Source organism: Protopterus annectens, chromosome 8.part0, assembly GCF_019279795.1.
Source record: "Protopterus annectens isolate FY-2018-M chromosome 8.part0, PAN1.0, whole genome shotgun sequence".
Lineage (NCBI taxonomy): Eukaryota > Metazoa > Chordata > Ceratodontiformes > Protopteridae > Protopterus > Protopterus annectens.
Genome location: NC_056741.1, coordinates 269761611 through 269788472, shown reverse-complemented (window position 1 = coordinate 269788472; position 26862 = coordinate 269761611). Strand labels below are relative to the sequence as shown.

Below are 26862 nucleotides of genomic sequence, written 5' to 3'. Positions count from 1 at the left end.
TGTAGTACATAATTAGAAACATCTGGCAATCTTTTTGCAGTGTGTGATTTACTCATGGCTGAGGGTCTATATACTAAAATGTACAGAAATGTGTCAAGACTGTCGTATCAGGCATTGCGTAAACACTAAAATATACAGGTAGCTGTGACATATTGGAAATATGAACCAAAAAGAATTACTGAAATTAATAAAGTGATGATCCCATGGGATCATCCAATACCAACAGTTGTGAAATTAGAGACAAGAAAACCAGATACAGCAGTCAAAGAAAAACATTCAAAAGTTTCATTAATCACTGAAATAGTTTCACCTGATAGTGATCTTGCCCTGTATACTGAGAGTCGGAAGTCATAAAATCCCAGGATATGCAAGTAGAAACTGATAAATGTAATTTCATACTCTGTGAAGAAGGAGGCAATTATATGTGTACTGTTGAGGTTGAGAAGAGCACACTTGGCACACATCAAAACCTTAAGCAATACTAATTTTTTGAGGTCTGCTTATACCCTGACTTAGGATTGGGACCAATTGTTGTCACAATATTAAAAACTCAAAATATTTGGAGAAATTAATAAATGGAGTATAACTTATGTAGTATGAAAGATGGTAAAGGGGTGTGCAATGCGATCGTGGAGTGAGACATATACAAAGGTAAAATACTGTGATTATTCAGTTATGCAAATGCCAGTTTTTCAGCAATTAGAAAGATTATTTACCTTGTAGGGGCTACTTCTTATGAGAGATATTGATCAAAAATTGTATAACGTTTTCCTATTGGAACATCCTGGGTTAGGCTTTTTAGTAGCCCAAAGATTTATAAGAATAGAAATAGTCTCCAGTTTAGAGCAGCTTTGTCTTCCACAGGGTCATCATTTTTGCCATTTGGTTTATTTATTTATTTAGGTATTTATTAATATCTATGTACTTTTGTAAACCAGGATAATCTGACTGGTTTCTGAAGAGCCACGTTTAGTGGAGGCCGGTTGAGAAAAGCTCCAAACAAAGGCACAGCCATTTATAATAAACTGGTAAAGTACTGACTTTATTTGAAATTAAAAACAGCATCAGTAACAACTGAGGATCACGTGTCTGTGATGGATAAAGGTTTGTTGCTTGGAACACTACCTGGGTTTCATGATATATGGAAATTATTGTCACTGAGCTCATCAGTGAAGTTTTAAGACCACTAGTTTCTCTGTTTTTTTTTTCCTCAACACCCATGGTGGTGAGGTCGGAACTAGACAAATTCATGTGCTTGTTCATTTATTTAAATTTATTTGAAATACTTACATACAAATGTAACAATTTTCAGTATATATTCCACCTATGACATATCAAGTGAAGCAAGAAAAAAAATGAGGCCAGATTTGTACATATTTACAGGTAATAAATATGCATGTGTTTACATCTAGAATTCGTAAGGAATGAAGAATTTTAAGTATCTAGTTTGCCAGTTGGCAAAGAAGATTAAGTTCTGATCTGTTGATGAGCTGTTTCATGAAGTCAACCTTCATTTGCTTACTGTGTGACTCGGAGCAAGTCACTTGACCAGACAGTACTTGTCACCACTGAAAAAAAGGATTGGTGCCTAGTGGGCTTACTCAGTCAACAAATTCGTAGAGTAAAATAAAATAAAATAACATGCTTTTATTCATGATTTAGCATTTTAAACTATTCTTGCATATTTGAATGTTTAATATAGTGATATGTTTTTTTCCTTTTTCAAAATGGGATATTAATAATTTTTCTGAAGAAATCTTGATATATAACATGAAAGCACCAAAAATGTATACTTCTTTGCCAGAGGTCTTTGTTTAATGAAGTTTTAATTTTATTTTGATGCGATAGTTTGCATCAGTGCATGAGGTGTACTTTTAATTTACTGGGAAATGTCCTAACATATCCTTGTTGAGGCAGTCTCTGGGTTATTTATACACAAAAGATAAGGGCTAAAAACTGCCATGGGAATGTAAGGCTAGGCATCTTAAGATTCTCACAAATCAATAGCCTTGCAATAACATATGCACCTCTTTTTTGTGGCATTATTGTTTTATTTTATTTTTATTAGTTGAGGTAAGTTATTGATGTTTGCTGTTTTGTGCTTGCAGGGTGATAACATCCCTCTTTCTCTCTGTCAGAGAACCTGATCCATATGACAGTCAAAATTTGTCTCAGCATGTGTTAACTGATATCTAAAACAGAAAATTCACCACTTTGCTATATCTGTATGCATTCAATCATGGCTTCAGGTTATATATAAGAGTATGTGTGTCTGGAGAGGGTGCTTACACCCAGTTGTTACTAAATCTTTTGTCAAGAAGGGATACAACCACTGTCTGGGAACATTAAAATGTCATTGATCCTATCTAATAAAGTACAGCATAATTTCTTTAAAGCAGGCTCCAGAGAGCATCCCTGCATTACCAGGCTATAATTCATACCACACCTTTCGGCCACCTAACCTGGACCGAAACACTAAAGGCGGAGGCGTGTCCATATTCATTAAGGATATCCACACCTCCAGGCTAGTTGCTCAACGTAATGCATCCGAAATTATCCAAGTGCAACTAACACTGGGCAAGACTTCACTCCAGGTTGTAGCTTGTTACAGATCCCCCGCCATGCCCCAGGATTCCCACTCTTCATTTCTTAAGATACTGGAAAATATTAAGGTACAACCCAATACCTCAATTATGGGTGATTTCAACTACCCCACCATCAACTGGAAAAACTACTCATGTACCAACTCATTCGCTCAACGTTTTCTGGAATTCATAAATTCCAATGCCTTGGATCAGCTTGTCCACACCCCCACTAGGGGCAGCAATATCCTGGACCTGGTCATTACCAATATGGGTAACCAGTGTTCCACACCAGAGGTCAACTCCTCACTGGTCAGATCCGACCACAAGCTAATCACCCTAGACATCCATATCCCACCCCCCATTAAGGAAACCACCATCAAAAACTACTCCAAAGCCAACTTCATGCTTCTTAAGACAGAAGTGGCAAACTTCACGACACCCATGCAGATGGAAAATAGAGGTACGACTGCTGAATCTTACACAAGTGCACTGTATAAGCACATACACAAGTGCATGGATCGTGCCATCCTCAACAGAACCAAGACGCTACCCACCAAAAAAAGGAAGCCAATCTGGTGGACCCTGCATAAACAAACTCTACAACAGAAGGAAGAAACTGTTGCAAAAAAGAGTAAAATCCCAAGATTGGAGGAACTCCCTGGTCAGCCTCAGCAAGATAAAAATCTCCCTCATAAAATCCTCCAAAGCCAGTTATGAAAATAAAATCACCACTGAATCCAAAGACAAAGCATTCTACAGCTATGTCAAGAATCTCAATAGCAACACTCAGATCTGCTCTGAGCTACAGCACAATGGCACTAAATATACAGAACCAACTGATATTGTCAACATCCTGGAAGATAGGTTCAGTGCTAACTTTACCCCCCCTCTTACCCTCCAAAGGGCCCATTTTAATACCAGAAGAATACAAAGCCCCTGTAATCACGGAGGAACAAGTAAAGACTGCACTCTCCAAAACCAAGAACACAGCATCCATGGGGCCAGACAACATCCCAGGCTGTGTACTGCAGAAACTACAGAACAAACTGGCACCCCACCTAAGTACCATGTTGAATCATAGCCTCACCTCAAGCTATGTGCCTACTGAATGGTGCACAGAAATGGTTATCCCATTCCACAAAGGGGGTACCACCATGGACCCCAGAAACATTAGCCTGATGAGCCTGGTCTGCAAGGCCATGGAAGGCATCATCTTAGAGCTTATAAACAAAGACATAGGTAACCTCCAAACCCTGGACTCTACTCAGTTTGGGTTTGTAAAAGGTAGATCATGTCTACTAAACCTGATTGACTTCTTTGAAGCAGTCACTTGAGATGTAGATGAGGGCAAGGTAGTGCACACAGGCTATCCTGATCTTGCCAAGGCTTTTGATACCATACCCTACTCTGGAATTATAGATAAACTCACTAAACTGGGCATAAATCCCTATGTCACAAGATGGGTGGCCAACTGGCTCGCTGACAAAACCCACACAGTAAAAGTAGCCGACTCCAAGTCCGACTTCAGACTAGTGACGAGTGGAGTACTACAGGGTTCGGTCCTGGGTCTTCTCCTGTTCAGCATCTACTTCTCTTAAGTGCAGGCCAACACTGAAGGTCTTTGGCTAACAAAGTTTGCAGATGACTGCAAACTGGGAGCCATAATAGAATCACCTAATGATGTAGACATTCTACAGAAGGGCCTCACAGAGACAGATGCTTGGTGTCAAAGTCATGGCCTTGAGATAAATGCCAAGAAGTGCATTGTCATCCCCTTTGGGAAAAACATGGTACCCATGAACTACCACATAGCCAGTAGCTTACTAAACACTGAAAGTGTGATAAGAGATCCCGGGACACAGCTGGACAGTAGTCTTTCCTTTGATAACCACATTGCCACAGCAGTCAGGAAATCCTTCTACATGGCACACCTCATCACAAAAGGGTTCTCCTCTAGAAAAAAGGAGGCCATTGTTCCTCTCTACTCATCCCTCATCAGACCCATTATAGAGTACAATGCCCCATTGGGCATGTATCTCACAAGACACCTACAACAACTGGAAAGGCCACATAAATACCTCACTAAGAGGATTACCAGCCACAAACAGATGCCATACATAGACCGTCTCAAAAAACTCCAGCTCTACTCTGTCGCATATCGCCTACTCAGAGGTGATGGCTGCCTAACATTACAAAGCTATGTCAAACCCAGAGCTGCTGGACATGCTACACTTAAAGAAATCCCATTCTCTCTGAACTAAATGCTCTAGGGACCTAAACCTTGTCACCACAATTAACAGAACATGCTGGAGGGATAGATTCCTGTCCCAGAGACTGCCCATACTCTGGAACAAACTACCCATTCATGTCAAGCAAAGCTCCTCACTGGCGCTCTTTAAGAAAAATCTTGACTACTGGGTGGGGAATAAAAAATTCACCCTGGGGATCACTTCTGCGGGACTGCTTGACAGGGGCACAGGAAAATAATTTTCTTGGGTGGCAAAAGCCAAGGAACCTTTTAGCTAGGCTTATATAGGCCTCAGGGCCAATAGCTCAGCATCTACCTATGAACCTATGAAAAATACCAGCAAATGACATTTGAAGACATGGGTGTGCTGCTGTAAAAGTCCATGAAAAACAAATAGATTTTGGACTATGACACATTTGTCAATGACTCTCAGTGACTGCAGTGCACATAAATTTTAAATTTGTTAGGGGTAGGCAATTTCCTTTGCCCTTTTTTCATTTTTTAGATCAGATTAGTAAAGATTTGTCTGCAGTTTGTTTTACATGTTAGTATATACTACTGTACTGTAATAAAATATTTCCAGCAAATGACATGACATTGGAACCAGTGGGGGTTATTATTCACTTCAGTTCCTCTGTTTCTACAAAAAAAGATAACACAATTAAGTTTTATGGGTTAGTCATTACAGTATTAATGCAGACATCGAATAACATAAAGGCATTCATCAGAATGCATAGCTTTAACTAAAAAAATTGTTCTCCTAGCAGTCCTGCCCATTTGAACGATGAAAAGAGCCAAAGTAAAGTTTTAATGAAAATAACAACCTCCATTTCATCTAGACTAGAATAAAATCATTTTATGAACAGACCACAAGACTATTAAGGAGCTGATTGTATATGCAACAAAATGCAGTTACAGTGTAGTAAAGCAACACTGGAACACATAAAACATGCAGAAAGCTTTAAACAAATGTTTACATTAATATTTCTTCATGATAACATACTTTTATATTGTGTATTATATATGATGCACAATAGCATTTACTGAAGATACAACAAATATCTACACGTTTCCCCATGTGGCTATAATCTGTACTTTGCATTTAAGTTCTTACACTACTTACCTTTGGGTTGCCCCTGACGGAGCACATGAGCTTTGTTGTGTATCCCATTGTAGCAGTCCTGTCACTCAGAGGCTGTGTGAACTTAGGTGGCTCAGAGAAGTTTGGCTCTGAGTACTCTGGTGGTTTGTAGACTAAACCTGTAAGGACAAACAATGAAGAAATAATTTCCTTACATTTATGGAAAACAATCAAGATGTATATTGTAGACTATAATAAAGAAACTACAATCTGTTAGGCTCTCAACAAGGCTGTTGTAAGTGTTAACACTATGGCAGTGCTTCTCAGACCCTCTATCATTTCCCATAAACCACTGACTACTTACTGTGGATCACAACCAGAATCAGCGGTTTCATCTCTGTCAAATTAATTAAGCTATAATTTGTCTGTGCTAAACACCACAAATGGCTAATGTAACATGTGCTTAAAATGGGTCAGTGTAACTTATGCATGGACATGGGACACACCTCTATGCACTGTCTTTAATTCCATGCTGATATCATATAGGAAGAAAGTGTCCAGTGCAAGATCACATCAAATATATGACAAGGAAGTAAACTCTGATGAGACTTGTAACTGAAAATTTTTAAACAATTTATGTTGTCTTTTGCTCTGGCTTGCATACAGGAGCTCAAGGTTAGTAAAATGGGTAGAAAGCATAACTTTATAAATAAACATTAGTAAACTTCTTAAATAAACATGAATAAATAATGCTCACGTCCCATAACAACAAGTGAGAAGTTATAGATTTGTTTGTGTCTGTGGGACAATATTAAAATCTCAAGACAAGCATTATAAGACACCTCTCTGAGAATATACTCAGACCACAAGTTGTAAGAAAGTTAACTAGATTGACATTAATAAGCTGAGTTTCTTTAGAACATTCTTTATCTGCTTCTCAATGGAATTGCTAAGTCAGCTGGAATTCAGGCCAGGTAAGCGTCCTGTCTGGTGGACCTCAGCCATAAACAAATTGTATAACAAAAAAAGGAAGCTACTGCACGTCAGAGCAAAATCCCATGAAGGGAAGACATCTCTGATCGACATTAGCAGAAAACTACGTTCTCTCATAAAAACATCCAAGGCCAACTTTGAGAGAAAAATCACTAAGGACACTAAGATAACCACAAAGCCTTCTTCAGCTATGTTAGAAACCTGGGCAGAAACCCTCAGATATGCTCAGAGTTGGTTCACAACAACAAAAAATACACTGAACCCACAGATATTGCCAATATTCTGGCTGACAGGTTCAGTGCAAATTTCTCCCCTCCCTCACCCCCAAAAGAAGAAATACGTATCCCAGCTGAATGTAATCTCCCGGTCATCTCAGATGTTCAAGTGAGAACCACCCTAAACAAAGCAAAAAACACAGCATCAATGGGACCTGATGGTATCCCGGGTTGCGTGTTACGTGAACTCCAAGAGGAGCTAAACCCACACATAAAAATGCTATTTAACCTTAGCCTTACTTCGGTATATGTACCTGAACACTGGCGTACAGCAACAGTGGTCCCACTCCACAAGGGGTGCCTCTACAGACCCTGAAACTACGCCCCATAAGCTTAACCAGCCTGGTCTGCAAAGCTATGGAAAGAATCATTATGGAACTCATAAACAGAGACATAGGGGACCTACAGACACTTGACCCCACCCAGTTCGGCTTTGTAAAGGGCAGATCCTGCCTTTTAAACCTGGTTGACTTTTTGAAACAGTCACTAGAGCCATTGATGAGGGCAAAGCAGTCCATACAGCATACCTGGACTTGGCTAAGGCCTTCGACACAATACCCCACTCAGGCATCATAGATAAGCTCAACAGCTTAAAAGTAAACTCTTATGTCACTAGATGGGTTGCAAACTGGCTAAAGGACAGAACCCATAAAGTTAAAATCGCTGGAGCAATGTCAGACTCAAAGCCAGTCACAAGTGGTGTCCCACAGGGATCTGTCCTGGGACCCCTCTTGTTCGGCATTTATTTCTCAGATGTTAAAGCAAACATGGGAGGGCTGTGGCTGACAAAGTTCGCAGATGACTGCAAACTAGGCGCCATAGTCGATACACCAGCAGACACACACATCCTACAAAAAGGCCTCACAGAAATGGACAACTGGTGCCGGAGTCACGGCCTTAAACTAAATGCCAAAAAATGTATAGTCATCCCCTTTGGGAAAAACAAAGTACCCACAAATTATCACATAGCAACCCACTGAGTACGAAAAAAGTAATCAGAGACCTAGGGACCCAAGTCGACAGCGACCTCTCATTTGACACCCACGTTGCCAAAGTGGTTAGAAAAACATTCTACCTTGCACACCTCATCATGAAGGGATTCACATCCAGATCCAAGGATGTCATTGTACCCCTATATTCCTCCCTCATCAGACTCATGATTGAGTACAATGCCCCATTTGGTATGTACCTCACCCGGCATTTGCAACAGCTGTTGAGACCACAAAAGTACCTCACCAAGAGGATCAAGGGTCTCCAACATATGTCTTATTCTGCCAGACTAAAGAAACTTCAGCTCTATTCAGTAGCATACCGCCTGCTCAGAGGTGATCTCTGCCTGACGTACAAGGCCATGTCCAATCAGGATCTGATGGACATGTTCCACTTCAAAAAATCCAAATCCATCAGGACCATGAGAGCTAAAGACATAAACCTCGGCACAAGTATGAATAGGACATGCTGGAGGGATAGATTCATAACCCAGAGGCTTCCCATGCTTTGGAACAAGATCCCAGTTCGTATTAGGTAGAGCCCCTCATTGACTCTCTTCAAGAGAAATCTTGATGAGTGGATGGGAGATCGTAAGTTTACCCCAGGGGTCACATCTGTGTCACTGCTAGACAGGGGCACAGTAAACTAATTCTATTATATAAGGGGACCTTCATTGTGTCACTACTAGACAGAGGCACAGTATTCTAAATTTATTCTGTACATTTTTGTACCATTTCATGGGGTGACAAAAGCCACATCACTATGGCTAGGCTTACAAATGCCCCATGGCAGATAGCCTAGTACTATACTATGAAACTATGAATCCACACTTGATCTGGCATATTTTGTCATACAGTACTGAAATAAAGTGTTGTGCAATGAAGAATGAGACAGCCACCCCCTTTGTGCATGGGGATAAAGAATAAGCTTCAATGAATGGTTTATATTCGGGCTTCACAAAGGATTTTGACTTGGGCTCTAATACTTGGATGCAAGGAAAACTAAAGTGGCTGAAAGAAAATTCAAGACTGAGGAATTGGAACACTGCTTGGTTAAATGGTAATGTATAGTTAGCTGTGATTAGAGAGACAATAACAGAAACTAAAATATATAAATAACTACTGGAGGTCTGTCCTGTGTTCTTTACTCTCTGCTGTATTAATTCTGGACATATCTGAGGGAACAGAGAACAGGATCAGTCTTTTTTATTTTAACAGAAAGTTAGGGGCAACAGAGGAGGATAAGTAGGGAGGGAAGAGTCTGAGGAAAGGCTGAAAAAATGGGATGGTAAGTTGACAGTTAAGATTCAGTGCAGATATATGCAAAGCACTGCAGTGGGGGGACAGCAACCCTGTGAGGTGTCAGTGGGTGAGAGATTTCCTCATGGCAGTACAACAGGAAACATACCTGGAGGTATTAAGAATACCTGAAGTGGGCAATCAGGAGGACAGTGACAGGACAATGTCAGAAGAAAAAATGTTGGGGTATATCCTCACTGGATAAGTATCAGATGAAACCAGATTCTCAGAACACTTATTTTACAGTACCACTGCAGTCATGATAATCTACCAGTTCAACCCTGGGCTTGAGGTTAAAACAATCACACAGTGAAAATGTGTGGAACCTCACCTAAAGATGACAGGTGATGTCATAGTCAAACTTCACCTAGAAGAAAGGATAGCCTGCTTTTGGTTTCTGTGTGATATATACATAGTTTAAATTTGCTAAAATTATCAAAACTATTTAGTTATCCAATTCTTTTAATTTTCTTTGACTCCTATTTCTTTACAATGTATCCACTTCTACACATTGAAACAGATGAGATGTTACTTAGCCCTAAGCAGAAATTTCCACTGCACTCCCAGGACAGGAAACTCAGCAGAAATACCACTCACTCCCTATCCCTACAGCTTACTTCTCAGGTATTTTTTCATTAATTTTACTTGGGACACCTAGATGGCAGAAAGAGCTCCATCCATCTTTGTCATGCAGCTGGTGTAATGCTCTATTTTTTGGATTCTAAATGGATGCTTTACTGAAAAAACAAGACTTCAACGAGATACCTCCTATAAATGAATAAGTGCCCATGTACTAGTACATATCACACTGAAATGAGTTAGTGCTTATATACTGGTACATGTGACTGAAATGAGTTAGTGCCCATGTACTGGTACATGTCACTGAAATGAGTTACTACACATGCACTGGTACATGCTACAATGAAAAGAGTTAGTGCCCATGTACTGCTGCATGTCAGTTAGTGCCAGGTACTGGTACATTTCATTGGAATTAGTTAGTGCCCATGTACTGGTACATGCCACTGAAATGAGTTAGTGTCCATGTACTTGTACATGTCACTAAAATGAGTTAGTGCCTATGTATTGGTACATGTCACACAGAAATGAGTTAGTGCCCATGTACTGGTACATGTCACTGAAATGAGTTAGTGCCCATGTACTGATACATGTCACTGAAATGAGTTAGTGCCCATGTACTGGAACATGTCACACTGAAATGTGTTATTGCCCATGTACTGGTACATGTCACCGAAATGATTTAGTGCCATTGTAGAGGTATATGTCACCAAAATTAGTTAGTGCCCATGTACTACTACATGTGACAATGAAATGAGTTAGTGTTAATGTACTTGTACAAGTCACACTGAAATGAGTTAGTGCCCATGTACTGGTACATGTCACACTGAAATCAGTTAGTGCCCATGTACTGGTACATGTCACACTGAAATGAGTTAGTGCCCATGCACTGGTACATGCCACATTGAAATCACTTAGTGCTCATGTGCTGCTACATGTTTCTGAATGATTTAATGCCCATGTACTGCTACATGTCACATGAAATGAGTTAATGGCCATTTACTGGAGCATATTACAGTGAAATAAGTTAGTACCCATGTACTGGTACATGTCACACTGAAATGAATTATTGCCCATTTACTGGTACATGTCACTGAAATTAGTTATTGCCCATGTACCGGTACATGTCACATTGAAATGAGTTAGTGCCGATGTACTGGTACATGTCATTGAAATGAGTTAGTGCCCATGTACTGGGACATGTCACTGAAATGAGTTAGTGCCCATGTACTGGTACATGTCACACTGAAATGAGTTAGTGACCATGTTCTGGTACATGTCACTGAAATGAGTTAGTGTCCATGTACTGGTACATGTCACAATGAAATGAGTTGTTGCCCATGTACTGGTACATGCCACCAAAATGAGTTAGTGCCAATGTACTGGTACATGTCACACACTGAAATGACTTAGTGACCATGTACTGCTACATGTCACTGAATGAGTTAGTGCCGATGTATTGCTACATGTCACATGAAATTAGTTAGTGCCCATGGACTGGTACATGCCACACTGAAATAAGTTAGTGCCCATGTACTGGCACATGCCATTGAAACGCGTAAGTGCCCTGGTACTGCTACATGTTACATAAAATGAGTTAGCACTCGTGTACTGCTATATGTCACTGAAATGAGTTGGGGGCCATGTACTATGTTGCATAAAATGAGTTAATGCCCATGTACTGGCACATGTCACACTGAAATGAGTTAGTGCCCATGTACTGGTACATGTCACACTGAAATGAGTTAATGCCCTTGTACTGGTACATGTCACCAAAATGAGTTAGTGTCCATGTACAGGTACATGTCACTGAAATGAGTTAGTGTCCATGTACTGGTACATGTCACAATGAAATGAGTTATTGCCTATGTACTGGTACATGCCATGAAATTAGTTAGTGCCCATGTATTTTACATGTCACCAAAATGAGTTAGTGCCCAGGTACTGCTACATGTCACACTGAAATGAGTTACTGTCCATGTACTGGTACATGTCACATTGAAATGAGTTATTGCCTATGTACTGGTACATGTCATTGAAATGAGTTATTGCCCATGTACTGGTACATGTCACTGAAATGAGTTAGTGCCCATGTACTGCTACATGTCACACTGAAATGAGTTAGTGCCCATGTACTGTACATGTCACTGAAATGAGTTAGTGCCAATCTACTGTACATATCACTGAAATGAGTTAGTGCCCATGTACTGGTACATGTCACACTGAAATGAGTTAGTGCCCATGTACTGTACATGTCACTAAAATGAGTTAGTGCCCATTCACTGGTACATGGCACACTGAAATGAGTTAGTGCCCATGTACTGATACATGTCACTGAAATGAGTTAGTGCCCATGTACTGGTACATGTCACTGAAATGAGTTAGTGCCAATGTACTGGTACATGTCACACTGAAATGAGTTAGTGCCCATGTACTGTACATGTCACTGAAATGAGTTAGTGCCCATTTCTGGTACATGGCACACTGAAATGAGTTAGTGCCCATGTATTGATACATGTCACAGAAATGAGTTAGTGCCCATGTACTGGTACATGTAACTGAAATGAGTTAGTGTCCATGTACCGGCACATATCACGCTGAAATGACTTAGTGCCCATGTACTGCTACATGTCACTGAATGAGTTAGTGCTGATGTATTGCTTCATGTCACATGAAATGAGTTAGTGCCCATGCACTGGTACATGCCACACTGAAATAAGTCAGTGCCCATATACTGGTACATGTAACTGAAATAGTTAGTGCCCATGTACTGGTACATGTCACACTGAAATGAGTTAATGGCCATGTACTGGTACATGTCACACTGAAATGAGTTAATGGCCATGTACTGGTACATGTCACACTGAATTGAGTTTGTGCCCAGGTACTGGTACACGTCACTAAAATGAGTTATTGCCCATATACTGTTACATGCCACACTGAAATGAGTTAGTGCCCATGTACTGGTACATGTAACACTGAAATGAGTTAGTGCCCATGTACTGCACATGTCACTGAAAAGAGTTAGTGCCCATGTACTGGTACATGTCACTGAAATGAGTTAGTGTTCATGTACTGGTACATGTCACAATGAAATGAGTTATTGCCCATGTACTGGTACATGTCACCAAAATGAGTTAGTGCCAATGTACTGGTACATGTCACACTGAAATGAGTTAGTGCCCATTTACTGTTCATGTCACTGAAATTAGTTAGTGCCCATTTCTGCTACATGGCACACTGAAATGAGTTAGTGCCCATGTACTGATACATGTCACTGAAATGAGTTAGTGCCCATGTACTGGTACATGTCACTGAAATGAGTTAGTATCCATGTACCGGTACATATCACACTGAAATGACTTAGTGCCCATGTACTGCTACATGTCACCGAATGAGTTAGTGCTGATTTATTGCTTCATGTCACATTAAATGAGTTAGTGCATATGCACTGGTACATGCCACACTGAAATAAGTTAGTGCCCCTGTACTGGTACATGTAACTGAAACAGTTAGTGCCCATGTACTGGTACATGTCACACTGAAATGAGTTAGCGCCCATGTACTGGTACATATCACACTGAATTGAGTTTGTGCCCAGGTACTGGTACACATCACTGAAATGTGTTATTGCCCATGTACTGTTACATGCCACACTGAAATAAGTTAGTGCCCATGTACTGGTACATGTTATTGAAACACGTAAGTGCCCTGGTATTGCTACATGTTACAAAAAATGAGTTAGCACTCATGTACTGCTATATGTTACTGAAATGAGTTGGGGGCCATGTACTATGTTGCATAAAATGAGTTAATGCCCATGTACTGGCACATGTCACACTGAAATGAGTTAGTGCCCATGTACTGGTACAAGTCACACTGAAATGAGTTAATGCCCTTGTACTGGCACATGTCACCAAAATGAGTTAGTGTCCATGTACAGGTACATGCCACTGAAATGAGTTAGTGTCCATGTACTGGTACATGACACAATGAAATGAGTTATTGCCTGTGTACTGGTACATGCCATGAAATTAGTTAGTGCCCATGTACTTTACATGTCACCAAAATGAGTTAGTGCCCATGTACTGCTACATGTCACACTGAAATGAGTTACTGTCCATGTACTGGTACATGTCACATTGAAATGAGTTATTGCCTATGCACTGGTACATGTCATTGAAATGAGTTATTGCCCATGTACTGGTACATGTCACTGAAATGAGTTAGTGCCCATGTACTGCTACATGTCACACCGAAATGAATTAGTGCCCATGTACTGATACATGTCACTGAAATGAGTTAGTGCCAATCTACTGTACATATCACTTAAATGAGCCATGTACTGGTACATGTCACACTGAAATGAGTTAGTGCCCATGTACTGTACATGTCACTAAAATGAGTTAGTGCCCATTCACTGGTACATGGCACACTGAAATGAGTTAGTGCCCATGTACTGATACATGTCACTGAAATTAGTTATTGCCCATGTACTGGTACATGTCACTGAAATGAGTTAGTGCCAATGTACTGGTACATGTCACACTGAGATGAGTTAGTGCCCATATACTGTACATGTCACTGAAATGAGTTAGTGCCCATTTCTGGTACATGGCACACTGAAACGAGTTAGTGCCCATGTACTGATACATGTCACAGAAATGAGTTAGTGCCCATGTACTGGTACATGTAACTGAAATGAGTTAGTGTCCATGTACCGGCACATATCACACTGAAATGACTTAGTGCCCATGTACTGCTACATGTCACTGAATGGGTTAGTGCTGATGTATTGCTTCATGTCACATGAAATGAGTTAGTGCCCATGCACTGGTACATGCCACACTGAAATAAGTCAGTGCCCATGTACTGGTACATGTAACTGAAATAGTTAGTGTCCATGTACTGGTAGATGTCACACTGAAATGAGTTAATGGCCATGTACTGGTGCATTTCACACTGAAATGAGTTAGCACCCATGTACTGGTACATGTCACACTGAATTGAGTTTGTGCCCAGGTACTGGTACATGTAACACTGAAATGAGTTAGTGCCCATGTACTGTACATGTCACTGAAATGAGTTAGTGTTCATGTACTGGTACATGTCACAATGAAATGAGTTATTGCCCATGTACTGGTACATGTCACCAAAATGAGTTAGTGCCAATGTACTGGTACATGTCACACTGAAATGAGTTAGTGCCCATGTACTGTACATGTCACTGAAATGAGTTAGTGCCCGTTTTTGCTACATGGCACACTGAAATGAGTTAGTGCCCATGTACTGATACATGTCACTGAAATGAGTTAGTGCCCATGTACTGGTACATGTCACTGAAATGAGTTAGTATCCATGTACCGGTACATATCACACTGAAATGACTTAGTGCCCATGTACTGCTACATGTCACCGAATGAGTTAGTGCTGATTTATTGCTTCATGTCACATTAAATGAGTTAGTGCATATGCACTGGTACATGCCACACTGAAATAAGTTAGTGCCCCTGTACTGGTACATGTAACTGAAACAGTTAGTGCCCATGTACTGGTACATGTCACACTGAAATGAGTTAGCGCCCATGTACTGGTACATGTCACACTGAATTGAGTTTGTGCCCAGGTACTGGTACAAATCACTGAAATGAGTTATTGCCCATGTACTGTTACATGCCACACTGAAATGAGTTATTGCCCATGTACTGTTACATGTTATTGAAACACGTAAGTGCCCTGGTATTGCTACATGTTACAAAAAATGAGTTAGCGCTCATTTACTGCTATATGTCACTGAAATGAGTTGGGGGCCATGTACTGGCACATGTCACACTGAAATGAGTTAATGCTCATGTACTGGTACATTTCACCGAAATGAGTTAGTGCCCATGTACAGGTACATGAAACTGAAATGAGTTATTGCCCATGTACTGGTACATGTCACCCAAATGAGTTAGTGTCCATGTACTGGTACATGTCACACACTGAAATTAGTTAGTGTCCATGCACTGGTACATGTCACAATGAAATGAGTTATTGCCCATGTACTGGTACATGTCATGAAATGTGTTAGTGCCCATGTACTTTACATGTCACCAAAATGAGTTAGTGCCCATGTACTGCTACATGTCACAATGAAATGAGTTAATGCCCATGTACTTGTATAAGTCACACTGAAATTAGTTAGTGCCCATGTACTGGTACATGTCACATTGAAATGAGTTATTGCCTATGTACTGGTACATGTCACTGAAATGACTTATTGCCCATGTACTGGTACATGTCACTGAAATGAGTTAGTGCCCATGTACTGCTACATGTCACACTGAAATGAGTTAGTGCCCATGTACTGGTACATGTCATTGAAATGAGTTAGTGCCCATGTACTGTACATGTCACTTAAATGAGTTAGTGTGCATCTTCTGGTACATGTCACACTAAAATGAGTTAGTGCCCATGTACTGGTACATGTCACACTGAAATGTGTTATTGCCCATGTACTTGTAAAAGTCACACTGAAATGAGTTAGTGCCCATGTACTGGTACATGTCACACTGAAATGAGTTAGTGCCTATGTACTGGTACATGTCACTGAAATGAGTTAGTGCCCATGTACTGGAACATGTCACTGAAATGAGTTAGTGTGCATCTACTGGTACATGTCACACTAAAATGAGTTAGTGCCCATGTACTGGTACATACCACACTGAAATGAGTTAGTGAGCATGTTCTGGTACATGTCACTGAAATGAGTTAGTGCCCATGTACTGCTACATGTCACACTGAAATGAGTTAATTGCCATGTACTGGTGCATGTCACACTGAAATGAGTTAGTGCCCATTCACTGGTACATGTCACACTGAAATGAGTTATTGCCCAGGTACTGGCACACATCACTGAAATGAGTTATTTCCCTTGTACTGGTAGATGTCACATTGAAATCAGTTAGTGCCCACGTACCTGTACATGTCACACTAAATGAGTTAGTGCCCATGTACTGTTACATATCACTGAAATGAGTTAGTGCCCATTTACTGGTAAATGTCACTGAAATGAGTTAGTGGCCATGAACTTGTACATGTCATTGAAATGAGTTATAGCCCATGTACTGCTACATGTCACACTGAAATGAGTTAGTTCCCATGTACTCGTACATATCACACTGCAGGGACTTAGTGCCGATGTATTGCTACATGTCACTCAAAATGAGTTGGTGACCATGTATTGCTACATGTTGCATGAAATGAGTTAATGCCCATGTACTGGTACATGTCACACTGAAATGAGTTAGTGCCCATGTACTGGTACATGTCACACTGAAATGAGTTAGTTCCCATGTACTGGTACATGACACTGAAACAAGTAAGTGCCCCGGTACTGCTACATGCTTCATAAAATGTGTTAGCGCTCATGTACTGCTACATGTCACTGAAATGAGTTAGTGCCCATGTACTGGTACATGTCACTGAAATGAGTTAGTGTGCATGTACTGGTACATGTCACACTGAAATGAGTTAGTGCCCATGTACTGGTACATGTAACTGAAACAGTCAGTGCCCATGTACTGGTACATGTCACACTGAAATGAGTTAATGGCCGTGTACTGGTGCATTTCACACTGAAATGAGTTAGCGCCCATGTACTGTTACATGTCACACTGAATTGAGTTAGTGCCCATGTACTGGTACATATCCCACTGAAATGACTTTGTGTCTATGTACTGCTACATGTCACTGAATGAGTTATTGCCGATGTATTGCTACGTCACATGAAATGAGTTGGTGGCCATGTACTGTTACACGTTGCATGAAATGAGTTAATGCTCATGTACTAGTCCATGTCACACTGAAATGTGTTAGTGCCCATGTACTGGTACATGTCATTGAAACGAGTAAGTGCCCTTCTACTGTTAAATGTTGCATAAAATGATTTAGTGCTCATGTACTGCTACATGTCACTGAAATGAGTTGGTGGCCATGTACTGCTACATGTTGCATGAAATGAGTTAATGCCCATCTACTGGTACATTTCACACTGAAATGAGTTAGTGCCCATGTACTGGTACATGTCATTGAAATGAGTTAGTGCCCATGTACTGTACATGTCACTGAAATGAGTTAGTGCCCATGTACTGGTACATGTCACACTGAAATGAGTTAGTTCTCATGTACTGGTACATGTGACTGAAATGAGTTATTGCCCATGTACTGGTACATGTCACATTGAAATGAGTTCATGCCCATGTACTGGTACATTTCACAGTGAAACAAGTTCGTGCCTATGCACTGCTGCATGTCACACTGAAATGAGTTAGTGCCCATTTACTGGTACATCTCACTGAAATGAGTTAGTGCCCATGTACTGGAACATGCCACACTGAATTGCGTTAGTGCGCATGTACTGGTACATGTCACTGAAATGAGTTAATGCCCATGTACTGGTACATGTCACACTGAAATGAGTTAGTGCCCATGTACTGGTACATGTCACTGAAATGTGTTAGTGTCCATGTACTGGTACATGTCACACTGGCATGACTTAGTGTTCATGTACTGGTACATGTCACTGGGTAACTCAGCTCTGTTTCAAGGCAGAGTAACTATGTAGCATACTTCACTTTGTATTTCTAAAGTCTGCAAGGTGTTTTGCAGATATGATTACCTGTAAAACTGTAACCTACTAGGACCTTTAACTTGAGTTCTAATCTACTGAAGTAACTGACATATTCCAAGGTTTCAATAATAAATGGCCTGTATTAATATACAAAGCTCATAACTGATGACTTTCCTGGTACTGTGCTTCTGGTTAACTAAAACCAGGATCAAGTTTATGAAAATCATTTTATGCCTGCACACACGTATTCACATGACAGGCCTCACGATCTTCCTTAAAAAGACCATTTTAACTAGCCATAAAACTCTCTCCGTTTTTTTTATTTTCATTACATGGTTCTAGTCCTAGTGAATTTCCTTATAAATGTGACTGTCACAGTAACTCTGGACATTTTTTCAGAGATGTGTATTATTCATTTTTGCATATAGATATTGAAATGAATAATACAGAAATCTTGAAAAATACCATCATATTCACTAAAGGAGCCTGTGAACTTAGACTGGGCTCTGAAGCTAAATATAATTCTTAATATTTCTTTAGAAATGTTAGAAAAGTTATAAATGATAATCCTACATTGCTCCGAACATATTCACAGTGACACTTCCTGTTCTGATGCAGTAGAGGTTGTTAATATCCTTGCAAACAAATTTAGTGCCAACATTACCCCAAGACTTCTATCCAAAGCCCTAAAATACCCAAATCCCTTACTTCACCAATTACCTCTAATATCATATACAGAAAGACCTAACCAAAACCAAAAATAGCTCATTCCTGGGTTCTGACCCTAAACTTGGTAACCTTTCCTTGCAGACCCACTTCTTAAACTGTTTAGCCGAAGTTTAGGTACTAGTTTTGTTCCTGATGATTGCTGCACTACAGTGGTGATGCATCTCTGTAAGGGTGACTTTAAAATTGACCCAGGTGATTACAGACCTATTAATCTTACAAGCTCATCTGCAAAGCCATGGGACATATTATAACTGACCTCATAAACTATGATATCAAAACTCACATTAGACTTAACCCCAAACAGTTTGGCTTATTGTAAGGCAGATCCATTTAACTGAATTTAGTAAACTTCTTTGAAAGGGTTATGGGGTTTGTAGATAATGGCCATTTGGTGCATATGGTGTATCTTGAAGTCGCAAAGGTTTTAAGCACTATTGTCCATACTGGCATCATACAGAAGCTAAATTCTTTAAAAATCTGACCCATATGTGGCAATATGTCCTCCCCGTGGTCGAGTGGCCTCTGAAAGATATGCTTGAATGGGCGTGCCTTCGCTGAAGGTGGGACATCAGGCTGGCAACTCGGCACCATAAAAATCTACTGCCAATAATTAGCAGACCGGAGTTCCGCTGTGGCGACCCCTAACCAGGAAAAGCCGAAAAGACAAAGAAGAAGATGTGGCAATATGGATAGCAAATAGCCTGAAATAAAGAACTCACAGTTTTTGCCTTATCAGGAAGTATGAAAGTGGCCTATCCTATCTCACAGAGCTTGGTGCTGAAAAATCTCCTTTTTGTAATTTACTTCTTAGATCCCCAAGCAGAGAGTGAAGATCTCTGGCTAACAAAGTCTGCTGATGACTGTTGTAAGTTACTCTATTACACCCAAATCCCACAGAATGAACTCTCCCTTATAATCTCTTGGCAAACTAAAAATGGTCTAAAAGTAAATGATAAAAAAATGTAGTAACTTCACTTTTGCTTGATAATTGCTCATCATACAATATAGACAGCACACTATTACAAAATGAAAATGTAGATGGAGGCTTAGGAACTCGGGTTGATAATTCCCCCTCTTTTGACCTTCATGAGACAACGTTTGTCAGGAACTCCTTTTATTTAGAAAAACTAACTACCAAAGAGTTATCATCAATGTAAAAAGAGGTAATTACTTAATTTTCATGCCAATGCCCCCTCCTCAATGTATCTCACCAAACATATCAGACAATTATAAAGACCACCATTGGTTCTTAACCAAAAGGATCACAGCCCTAAACTTCCTGAGCTATCAAGGTAGACAGAAAGCTTTATCTCTTGATTCAGTGTCTTATAGATATATTTTTGAGGGGATATCTCTGTTCCACTTGCCATGCCATTAGATACCCAGCTGTCCTGTATCAATGCAAGTCCAATATCTATTTTAATTCTATAACCAGGGACCTAAATCACCAGCAGATTAATAACATGTGGTGGAGGGACTGGTTTATAAGCCGTTTCCTCCCAAACCTCTGGAATAAACTTCCCCTGTACCATAAGCAGTGTGACTCACTGTTTTCCTTTAAACCTAACCTAGACTGGTATCCACAGCTATACTCCAGGACTGATTGGCATGACCCACCCAAAGAAAGAAAGTGCATCTCGAGGGAGGATACCAGAAAGGCCTAAATGGTCATAAGACTCAATAGCGAATATTTTTGACTCTGTTACAGTCAGAAGAACATGTCTGGGTATGAAGTTGTATGATCAGAACCACAGGCTATCTGCCTCCTTCTGTCCCTACTATGGATCTACCAATTAGGTAATCAAAGTCCTGCCATTACAAAGAGCCATTTTTCAGCAAATCCATCCACTCATAGCCCCGCTTCCTTCATATTCCATATAAGACGTTTTTGTGTAAATATCTCTTGGCCATTGCATTTAAACTTTGTTTTAAAGAGAGTAGCAAGTGAATTTTAATACACTATACTGAGAATGCAAGTCTCCCAAATCAGATATATTCATAAAACAAAATTCCATAAAGAAACGCTGCCATTATATCCTACTGTCCATACATGACAGCTCTTGTTATGAGAAAGATACAGAGGTAATGTTCACATTAACATCCAAATTACCAATATTTCACTCAAGACTGCTGACATGGTGTCTGCAAGGAATACAGAAAAAAGCAGAAAGATCTTAGAACCTGAAAACATGGCCATGATTGGCATGATGATGATGGCTGCCAGACTGTTAAATAACTGAAAAAAATGAAGCATGCTCATGACTAGATTACAGACATTTAAGCAAATGCATTGTAAACTGCATACCTTCATCATAGATACCAAATCCTCACAGTATTAATATTCTTACCAGTTTTCTTAATGTGGGCGACGTCTTTGGTCACTGCTGCAGACTCGCTGAGGCCACACCTGTTTTCTGAAAATACTCGGAAAATATATGAATTCCCCATGATCAAGTCAGAAACAGTGCAGTTTGTTCGGTGATAATGCTCTGCAACTGAGAAATATTCCTATCAGGAGAGAGAAAAAATATGAAAAATATGTTGGTATAGAATATACATTTAAATAGGAAGGCAAAACTGTTTGCAAATAATAATACCAGATGGAGTGTGTAGCACTAAAAAATGTCACATATATACACACACACAAACACACATACACACACACATGCATATGTATACACACACACACACACACACACACACACACACACACACACACACACACACACACACACACACACACACACACACACACACACACACACACACACACACACACACACACACACACACACACACACACACACACACACACACACACACACACACACACACACACACACACACACACATCACACATACACACACACACACACACACACACACACACACACACACTCGGTCTCTTAGCCCACGATGATCTAGTATCTTCCAATACTAAATAAATAAAACAATAATGAAGGAGATTGATATCAATAGATGGGTTTAATATAGCATTTAAACCCTTCTTTTTATCCTTAAGCAATCCTTTTCCTTCATTAAATCATACAAATACTTTCAGTAATTTCTTTGTGGTTTTATTAAAATCCAGAGACCACATTTGCCAATTATCTTGACTTCCTCAGATCTAAACTAGTTGAGCAATTGCTTTGTGCGGAGGGCTAGTGGTCCTATTGTTATAGCCCAAACAGCTGTGGCATTGGGAGCTCTCAATTCCTTGGACATAGGCATGCAGATAGTTGGTAAAAAAATGTGTAAGTTTGTATATCAGGCCACTCTTGAGCTAGAGATTAAACATAGTCTGAGGATTCCATCATACATCCAAATTTGCTTGAATAATTGGATTGAGTCTTGTGGTATCTGATTTGGGAGCAGAACATTACTGGAACTCAAACTCCCTTTCCTTTCACAGTCCATCCTATTTGTATGTGTGATAAGTCTGTTTTTATGAGATTGAATTCCCCTTTTCAAAAACAATTATTTAAAAAAAATCACAGTTCTTTCATATTTACCTAAAATTTACAGTCTAGAATCACTGACTGCTTTATGTGGCTTGTGTAATGATACTGGTGTTTGGGACATCCTCCACTCACCAGAGACTCTGTTTTATTAGTTGAACATCTTTTTTCCTCATTATTGCATTAACAGGTCACCTTATATACTGCTCACACTTAAGGGGACCTAGCCTGCCTTGGACTGGTGCCATTTGTTTTAGTGCTAGCAAACATTACGAATTATACTGAATCCAGTGTGTAAAATAAAATAAAAATAAACATATCCCTCAGATTTCTTATGGGTGTGTATGTGAACCATTAACATGGGGTTTAGTACATCATTTATTAACTCTACTGGATACAAGATAATGAAAAAAATATATTGGGTCATGACTGACAGGTTTGTAGTGATCTACCACAAGGGGCTACCCTGAAACCTTTTCGTTAATATAAAGTAATGAGTTTAAGTGAGCCCAAAACAGATAAAATAGTTAAAAGATCATGTTAGGCTGTTCCTTACCCTACTCATTTGTTTCTGTTTTGTAATCAATAAACTAACTAAGCCCTTTTCACTCCTGTATGACATGCCACATATCAGACCCTCTTTATATTCTGAGTGTATAATATGGGGTGCTGGAGATATACCTCAGATGTATAAATGAATAATCAAAAACTTAGCAATAGTCTCAGCGCCGATATGCAAATGAATTGGGGGAGGCTTCTGTAATGTGGATTATAGTAGTACGGTTGTAGTAATGGTATGTTTTGACCTATAAAGGTCGATGAAAAAAATTAAATAATACATGTCTGAGAGCAAAATGTTGTCTATTCATTTATAATTTCCCAGGAGGACAGTCAGCTGGTATGGAGGTAACTTACTTGCAGCATTATGAAGAGAGCCATTGAGAGCCATGATTCCTGTGTCTAGATACTATAGCAATAACCCACGCCTGGGTGTGGGTAATGCTAAATTTACCCACGGTTGGCGTGGTTTGGTCCCGAGGGCCAAGCCCGAGGGACCAAACAAAGCCAACCGTGGGTAAATTTAGCATTACCCACACCCAGAAGTGGTTATTGCTATTATATTATGACATTATTTAAGAAAAGAAACTGTTACTTTTCTTAAATAATGGCATAGTATAATGCCTGTTTACTGCCCTTCCGCAGATGTCTGGCATCCGGCAGTTCTGATGTACTGCGCCTGCGCAGTACATCAGAGTTGTGAGCAAAAGCGGAGAAAGCAAGATCTCCATTGCTTTTATGTCTCGCTATGTTAAAGGAGTTTAACATGCGAGAGTTTAAAATAAGCAACGGACATCTCTGTTGCTTATTTTAAAACTGTCTCGCCATGTTAAACTCATTTAACATAGCGAGACACTAAAAGCAACGGAGATCTTGCTTTCTCCGTTTTAACAGCCCCTGTCTCGCTATGTTAAATGGGTTTAACATGGCGAGACTTTAAAATAAGCAACGGAGATCTCCGTTGCTTATTTAAAGCTGTCTCGCCATGTTAAACCCATTTAACATAGCAGACAGTGTTTAAACGAAGTTATACTAATGGAAAAAAGTCCGGGCGACCGGACCTTTTTCTATTAGTATAACTCGATTTACAACGGGCACGCTGGCCAATCAGCGTGCACGTTTTGGGGGGATCATGGTATAATAGGTTTTAATGCATGCACCTGACCAAGAAGTGCTGTGTTGTGTGGGGTCTGGGCTGTAGCTATGATTGCAGTATAAAACTGCCTTAAGTACCATTGTTCTGCTCTCTTCCATTTATGTAGGAGTGGGTTTACCACTTGTACAAATATTAGTGCATGTGAAAACTGTTGTATAAGTAATATTAAAAGTATTAATAATATCACACCATGTGGGAATCTGTCCTGTGTATATTAGGGCAGTGAAATGGAAATCCATTAAAAAACTCCCAATGTTTAAATTACTTGACCCAATTCTGAAAGTTAAAAGGTGCATATGAGTTAAGCTGCCTGTTTGTGTATTAAGCTATACTGCCACACTATGCAGAAGGGGACAGAGATTTGATCATTTTGTGTATTCACCTTAATTTCTGATGTTCCACTATCTTTTATGCTTAGTTGGAGAGTGTTCTTCGTACTTTTAATTTATTAGTGACTCTGAGGTTATTACTTACTTTCTTTGGCTCAGATTAATTTGGGTAAGAAGTTGATTAGTTATAGTAAAATAGCACCACACAGGGATATGCCCCTTAATTGTTAAAGTTGTGTAGCAGTCATACACTTAAACTGAATAATACTAAAATAATACTAGAATGTCTTGCCAACTGCTAGGGCTAATCAAACATGTTTACCAGTAGATAACTGGGTGGACTGTGGTTTGTAAATTTTTTTAAATGACCCTCTGTCCTTAGAGCCCCAGGGGTGTGGTAAGGTTATTCAATTGTTGGGAGCTTAACCCCAAAGTCTCTCCATTGTAGTACGTAATGCTTCTGATTATTCCAAGTACAGCCCTGTCCTTTCCTTTAAGGGTCCAGTTGCATGATCTAAAACGAAAAACAAGAAAAGAGGGTAAAGGAGCCATGGAAGGCAACTAACCTGAATAGTCTGGAATGCCATCCTTAAACCTCTGCACTCTAGTGGAGTGCTCATGGTTAGCCATGAGAAGTACATGAGTGGGTTTCCTTATGGGTTCAATAATGCTTTCTGTATCAGGAGTTGTTCTCAATTGGCTAAGCAAATTCAGAGTGTCTCCTTTACTTTTGAACTAATGGAAATGTTTAGATTCTTAAATCTGGTCTAAGTTGCTTAGTACAATAAGTAAAAAAAAAGAAAAAAAAGAAACCGGGGGGGTGTTATATGGGAGGGAGGTTCAAGGACTATGATTACATATCTGTGGCTTAACATGGGGGGAGGGCATCTGCATTTCCATTTCCAAAGCCATCATATTTAAGGGTCAAGTCTAGCAAGAAAGACCATGGGAAGCGCTATTGCTGTCAAATACTTATGTCTAAGCTCAGTTGCCTCAAAGCACTGCATCTATGGCCCAAACTTATAGAAATTTTAAAACCATCATCATGTACATAATTCTTGCAATTTGTGAAAAGGACTCCATCAAACCGCAGCTAGGATCACCAGCTAGGGTACTTTGAAATTAGCAAAAGGTAGGTGGAACTAACAATACTGTCTTCAAAAGTGCTTTTTGGTCCATAGCTTGCCTAAATATTGGAAGCTGCTACATCTATACAAATGGTGATACCTCGCAATTTAATTGCACAGTGCCTTATCTATCTTTCTATCTATACACACAGAGGTATTTAAACATAAAATGGTTCAAAGTAAATATAGCATTGGATGGAAAAAAGCAGCTACACTACTAATTAAATTATGTGACGATGTTAAAACCGTTGAGAATGCATGCTTTTGGACAAATATAACTTTTGTCTGCTTTTGGAAAGCCACCTTTTATCATTTGTCCTCCATCTGTATTTGTTTATTTATTTTGATAATTAAATTGGTGGACTGGTCTCAGAACCCTGTTCAGCCATGAGTCAGGTACAGTGGGAATATACAACAGTATTACATCATAAAGACATTAAAATGTAACATGTATTACATAGCTACATTGTTTATGCTTAGCATCAAAGTCAAAATGTATTGATACAATGAACTCAACAGAAAATCTATATAGTTTTAGATTCAGTAGACACAGATATAAATTAAGAGAAAAAAAACAGCCAGAAAAAAACGAAATATTTTCAATGTTTATATATATTTTCTTGAAAGGTCATGTCTACTAAACTTGGTGAACTTCTCTGAGAAGGTCACCAAAGCAATAGGCAAGGAGAAAATGGTACATACAGCCTACCTGGACCTGGCTAAGGCACTTGATATCATACCCCACTGGGGTGTTGTTGAGAAATCATTGAACTGAGCATAATACCCTACATAACTTTCTGAAGTGACAGCTAGTTCACAGACAGGACCCAGGAAGTCTGGATTGG

The 26862-nt window shown here is 39.7% G+C and overlaps 1 protein-coding gene across 2 annotated transcripts in view; it reads right to left on the bottom strand.

Annotated features, from left to right (window-relative positions):
• Positions 1-26862, bottom strand: part of MYBPH (myosin binding protein H) — a 257185-nt gene that overhangs the window by 82663 nt on the left and 147660 nt on the right. For both annotated transcript variants that reach the window (XM_044079758.1, XR_006365820.1), the window contains exons 7-8: positions 21738-21897; positions 5957-6093 (exon numbers count right to left, since the gene is read on the bottom strand). In XM_044079758.1, coding sequence (XP_043935693.1) covers positions 5957-6093; positions 21738-21897 — 297 coding nt within the window. The remainder of the gene's footprint in view (positions 1-5956; positions 6094-21737; positions 21898-26862) is intronic.